General features: G+C 48.7%; 1 protein-coding gene across 1 annotated transcript in view; it reads left to right on the top strand.

The window, feature by feature from the left end:
• SOX8 (SRY-box 8) overlaps window positions 1–6,371 on the top strand; it is an 18,503-nt gene continuing 12,132 nt past the window's right edge. The window contains 1 exon segment of the mRNA XM_009286472.2: window positions 1–98. Coding sequence (XP_009284747.2) covers window positions 1–98 — 98 coding nt within the window.

The following is a 6,371-nucleotide window of genomic DNA, read 5'->3' as shown; positions in this document are numbered from 1 at the left end:
ATGGGGTCCAAGGCACAGAGTCTGCTCGAGCAATGGCACTGCACCCGCCTCAGCCTCTCCAAACGCTCTGTAAAGCTCTGCTCCTGGGTGTCTGCAAGGTTCGTGTCAGCCCAGGGATGTTCTCATCTCCGGCAGCAAAGAGAGAGGGTCTTACCCAAAGGGATGTTGGAAGAGTGAAAGAGAGTCTGAGCGGGCAGCCGGTAGCCGCTGAGCACCGCTGTTAGCCAGGCAAGCGGGCAGCGTCTCAGTCACCAACAGAGCTGCGAGACTGCATCTCGCTCAGGAGAAGCTGCTTTCCTCCTGAGCAAACGTGACTCCTGGATTTGCAAACTTTGGGCACTGCATTTATCAGTGTCTCCTGTCAGTTCAGGGTTTATTTTTTCCTACAAGAACAGCACAAACACTTGCATTCCTACGTACCAGGCAGCTTGCCTCCACCAGCACCTGAGCTACCTCCAGCTCGGGCATATACTGCACCGAGGAGTCCACGGTGGATTCCCCCAGGATGGAGAAAGCTAACGCAGGGCCTGATCCAGAGTCACCCACTCCTTCCAGCCTCTTTAGCAAGCCAAACCCCTCAGAATGACTCTCACTTTCTGGTATCATCTTACAAAACGAGAGCATAACTGAGAAGGGTGCTTTTTCAGAGTTCAGGATGCACTTTGCCGACCAGGACGCAGAAGCCAATGTTTTCCCATAGCTGTCCTTTCTGGCATCACAGATGGGAACGATGTGAGGCCATGGCTGGGCTCCTAATTCAGGGACATCCCCTGCAGACTCCCAGCACAGCTCTGCACACCTTCAAGTCTCCAAACCCAGCATAAAACCCCATCACCTTGCCCATCACCCCTGTGGCTGCTCACTGCCTGGACTTTTTACCAATACTTCCTGGATTTGGGTATCTTCAGCCCATGCCAGTCTCCTCCCTCTCTCCACCTGAAGCACTTTGCCATTCTTCAGGCTATTTGCTCCTTTGCAGATTGAAAAAAACTCAGCCTCAGCGACTCCCATGCTCCCTCCCACTCAGGAGGCAGATGGAGCCTTTGACAGCTCACATGGGAGCACGCTCCTCTACCTGCTGCGAGCTGATCTTTACATAAGTAATACATGTAAATTGTCATCAACTGCTAATAGACCTTCACTACTTATTCTCACCTCAGAAGGTGCTGTACTGTACTTTTCCATTAACTTCCCCCCTCCACCTTCTCCTTCCCCCCCGCAAACTGCAGGCATTCCTTGTTCAAACCCACATGCTACCAATAAACACAACCCAAACATGCAACACAAGAGTCACCCATCTGAAATGATTTGGTCTATCCATATTGCCCTGTCACCTCAGTTCCTTTCCCTCAGTCCAGGCTCAGCCTGTCATGGTAGGAGAATGAGAGAATCCCATTCTTCATGCTCTGTAAAGATTTAAAGATGTGAAATCCAAAACTTTCCGGTCATATGGCTTTCTCTCTCCCCCCATTAAAAGAAGTCTTAACTTTTACTTAAAGCCCAAACCACAAAAAGAAATGAACCAAGAGCACAGAGCTTTGCATGAAAACCAAACTACATTTTGCACACACAAAAAAAATCTGTCTGGAGCCATATATCAAGTGCACCTTTGACCCAACAAGGCATTGAAAAAAGGCTCTATGCTGGATGCTGGCAAACTGAGGTTGTACTACTGAAGAGAAGAAGAGGGATAATAAGCATGGTCTTTTCATTATTATCAGAGAAATGAATCAAGTAAGTTTTCAATTGATAAATTCCCCTGCAAAGTTCTGCAACACAGAAGCAACAACACCGTAGCACTGAGCAAAGAGCCAGAGTGAAACCAAGCACCCCCTTTTCATCTTGCAACCCTACAGCCACAAATAAACACACAACAAAGTAGCCTGTTCTTAACACTTTTTTGTTTTATTGCCATTCGCACCAAAGCTAAAGACTTCGGGGTGGTTGCTTTGGAGGCTTTTTAAGCGCTTATCTCCCCATTGCCTCTTTGAAATAATGTGAAAGCAAATAGAAAAGGCTAGGCTGTGGCACTGCTAAAAAGCTTCCCCATAGGACCCAGGCTGTTCAAAACCACACCAGTGGCAGCCCAGCCTGCAGCTGGAGGATGCCCTGAGACGATCCCTCTGCTCCAGACCAGCTCTGGGCAAGCAGCAAACTGGGAGACTGATTCTCTCCTTCTTGGTTCTTGTTATCATTTCCCTTAAACTATCACTGCTTGCTATGAATTTATCTTCCCACAGTGAAAGTGCTTTTTTCAGGACCAAACGCACTTCTGTCTTGCTTACACAGCTCTTCCGTGCAGAGTTAAACGGGGGGCATGTAGCTTGCTAAGAGGACACAGTGCTAACATACTGCCTTTGTTGTGCAGACTTGCTAACAAGCATCGCGCTGAAATAAAACCTTTCAGGGAAGAAAAAGGGTCTGAAGATGTACTATAACCCTGATTAGGCAAGCTGAAAGCTACTGGGAGCCTTTTAATATAACTGAGGAAGAGAAGGGGGAAAGCAGGGGAGATGGCAGAGAGACAGAGAGAGGAGGAAGGACACCGGGGAGAGCCAGGAACCTACAGGAAGCCAAACCCCCCTGAGAAGGCTTTAGATTTCAGAATTAGGAAGAAGTAGCATGAACCTCCCGTAGCTCTAGCTCTGGGGAAAGAAAATACTACTATTAAACAATACATAAGGAGAAGGAAGATAAACTGGATTTAAATAATAGCTTTTATTTCAAAGCACTCTACAGAGCCTGGCTGAAATTGGGAAGGGTGGTATCTAATTACTTAAACTTCTACATCTGGAATCTGATTATAGTAATCATCCAAAATGGGCACTTAACAACGATTTAGAAGGAGGGCAAAGGGAGCAAATAATGCATGTTTGTTGTCAAGAGCTTTGGGACCAGCTATTTACCTGTAACAGGACTTCCAACAAGACCTCAAAGACTTTCTGTATTTACAAAATGTCAATTCCTGCCGTAAAGAACAAACACAGAGTGAAAGACCAGGACGGAACACCTTCACATCTCAAAACGGCATTTCTCCAAGCCTCCCTGCCCCATGAATTACTGTATTAGAGATTGCAATTAGCCAGTAATGGACAGGTTGCAACGGTGGAAGGCTGTGAGACAAGTCTCTTCAGTGGGCACACCAGTACTATACAAAGATGCCTCTGCAGAAACAGAGAGAGGGGTCTGGGCAGCAGAGCACAGGGTGAGACCTACGCAATTGTTCTCTTCCTCAGTGTTCAGGGCTGGATTCTGTGTTACTTCACACTCTCCTCCTCCAGAAGGGTTTTACGACTTGGTCTGCCCACACTTACTTGGTGAAGTGAAGAAAGAGGTCCCAGATCTGAAAATGTCTCTGAGGGCTGTCAGTTATAAGAATTTAAGTGTCACCTAATTTACAAGTGAACAGCGCTAGCTACTATTAAAAACAGAATTGCACAGACAGGCATTTCATTTACCTTAGTGCTCAGCTGGGAGGACCCCACTGGCACAGCCCTGCTGCGAAGAGCAAACTCCACTGAGCACTTTCAGCATTTTCCCCTTTCTTCCCATTCCTGCAAGCAGCAGGTGGTTTTGGTCACTGGCCTCCATGAATCAGCAGATCCTTTCCCACCTTCCCATCTCTAACCTGCCTCTCAGACAACACCTGCTTTGCCAGGGACTTCCCAGGCTCTGGCTGCTTCTGGAAACCCCCTTCAAAAAGAAAGAAGAGGAGAGCTGTTATAACCAAAGTGGGTGGGTGAGAAGGGAGGGCACAGAGAAGGACACTTCACGCCTACCTTGCTCTGCCTGTCCTTCTTCCACAGGAGAAGGATCCAAAGAGAAAGCATCTCCCCAGCTCACATCAGGCAATAAAACAGCCTCTCAAGAGTGGAGTGGGGGGCAGGAGGGAAGTGACAGGCCCCCAGATCACGCTTGGCAGTTCTGCCCCTCACCTCAGCTTCACTGTACACCCCAAATCATGTTTTTGTCCATCTCATCCACAGGGTCCTTCACTCTCCCACCTCGGAGAGAGAACAAGCTTTCAGCTCACACAGCTGCACTAATAGGCAGGAGCTGCAATCATCAGGGGGTGACCACTTTCCTGATACTTTAAAACAAGGTGCCCCCAAAGGATTTGTTGCTTAACACAGCAGGAATGAAAGGGTTACGTTTAAAAGGGTGAAATGAAAGAAGGGGGAAAAACATCCCACGACTGAGGAATGTCAAACTGTCACAACGGCATCAACCGTTTCCTCAGCAAGTCTGAGACTCGGCGTGTGCAGAATCGCCGTGTCTGGGAAAAAAAATAATCTGTCAGAGTAAATGGTTCCATCTTCAGAAAAGAGCTTGGAAGAGGTGCTTGGCACAGAGGCTTTAAATTGTTTTCTGCTGTTTCTAAATCCAGGCTCTCAGAAGAGATCAAAAGGCAACCCACCTTCCCTCGAGAGCATCCCACCCCAACAGCCATGTCATGGTTTTGCAGCCTTTGACAGAGGAATCTGCCTCTTCACAATCTCTCTGTCTCAGACATGCCAATTAGTTTCCACTCCACGAGTACTTCGGTTGTAGGCTGTGCAGCGTCTCCCCCGTGCTGGGATCAGAGCTGGAGCCCCAACATCACTGCAAGTGACAGCCCAAGTCAGAATTCGACCTGTCTCAAATCTGGCCCAGGTTTCTGGCTTTGGGTCCCTTGGCTGTTACTCAACCAAAACAAACAGCAGAAATCACTGTTACCTGATCACAATCATGCTGAAGTTGCATAACGAGCAGGTAAACTTTTCCTTTTTTGCACCTCCTCCATTACAAAGGACAGAGCCATCCTCCTACCCTGCTCCTTACAGCTCTGGTACCCAAATCCTTTCCTCTGAGGCTACCTCTCTCAAAAAGGTTTCCTCACTCTGGACTGTGGAAGCATTTTGGGGTCTCCTCCCCGCTTCTGCCGCTCTCAGGTGTTCCCACTCCCCTTTCCTCTTTCGAAAAGGGCTGAATCCAGTTCTTCTCCCTATTTTCTGTTATCTCGCTTTCACTCACCAGCCTGCTACCTCAGCTTCGTCCTCTGGCTTACAAATGCTCACTCTCCCTTTCTCCCTGCAGCCCGTAGGTTTCAGTCATTTTCACGCTGTAACTCACCTGACCCTGAGTGGGATACCTGCTCCTCACCTCTTCCCGCTCTCATTGTCCTGAATCAGGTCTCCCACTCACCAGAAGGTCCCATACGTTTGACTCGCTCTTCGCCTTCCTCTGCCTCATCACCCCCTTACCAACTCCCACCCCTCCAGCCACCGCCTCTCCCTTCCCACCTCCCCATCGAACACCCTACAGGACAGCATTTGGTTCCGGATGGGGCATATTTATAACCCCAAATCCGCAATCAGAAAGCAGCGGCCTCCACCGAACACACAGCGGAGAACACTAATCAGTTTTTCATAAGGAAACTGCAAACTGAGCTACGGGAAAGTCAGCAGTCTGGATTTACACACGGGGGAATATCAGAATCGCTTTCATTTTGACTGAAAGAGTCATAACCCCGCATTTCACCGAGAGCTGAAACCAAACTAGAAACAGAGCACGTGTCAAAACCATACAAAACTACAACTTCTGCATGGTTTTGATGCAAAATAATCTAAGCAGGCTGGCAGCCTACAAATCCTAACGATTTTGTGGACAAATCTGGGGCAAGTTTAGAATTTGTAACATAGTGTGTTACATGTCAGTTTAGGTTTCACTGTGAATATTTTTTAAGTGGAGCACTAGTGGGCTCCGAGCACAGCTCTCAGCGTTCCTTGCCAAAGCGAGAGCCAAACGAGCACAGCCGAGGTTGGAAACCGAATTCACCGTTAACCATTTTAAGGTCATGTCAATTCTAGGTCCTGACTGGTAATGTTGGCACCCAAGGATGTTGTGTTTCTCCGGTCCTACATAAGATGCTAAAGACCTGCTTCTGTGTAAGACAAGGAGTTTCTCTCTTGCACAGTTAGCTCACAACATCTACCTTGAAGAAAAAGGACTACCAGCTCCGACCGGCTCTGCTGGCAGGTACCAGCCTCGTGGTGTGAGCAAACTCTCCTTCCAGCTCCACCAACACAGGAGCCCCAACATCACCCAACGCTATCCCAGCCGTCAGCCGCAGGGTCCCCGTCCCACCAGCAAAGCAAGAGTTGAAAACAAGAGGCTCTTCCCATTTCACATCTCAGCCGTCCCCTCAAGCTTTGCGTATGCAAACACCTACCCCCAACACCCAAAATTAAGCAGTACTTTGGTAAAAGGCAGGCAGGGCTCCTCAGCGCAACTGCTGCATCCCTGCCATGACAGGATGGGGCCCGGACCCAGGAGCTGGGGCAAAGCACCCCGCAGCCCCCCGTTCCGCAAACGGAAATTCACCACCGAGT

Source organism: Aptenodytes forsteri, unplaced genomic scaffold (assembly GCF_000699145.1).
Source record: "Aptenodytes forsteri isolate BGI_AS27 unplaced genomic scaffold, ASM69914v1 Scaffold55, whole genome shotgun sequence".
Taxonomy (NCBI): domain Eukaryota; kingdom Metazoa; phylum Chordata; class Aves; order Sphenisciformes; family Spheniscidae; genus Aptenodytes; species Aptenodytes forsteri.
This window is presented reverse-complemented; position numbering and strand designations above follow the sequence as displayed.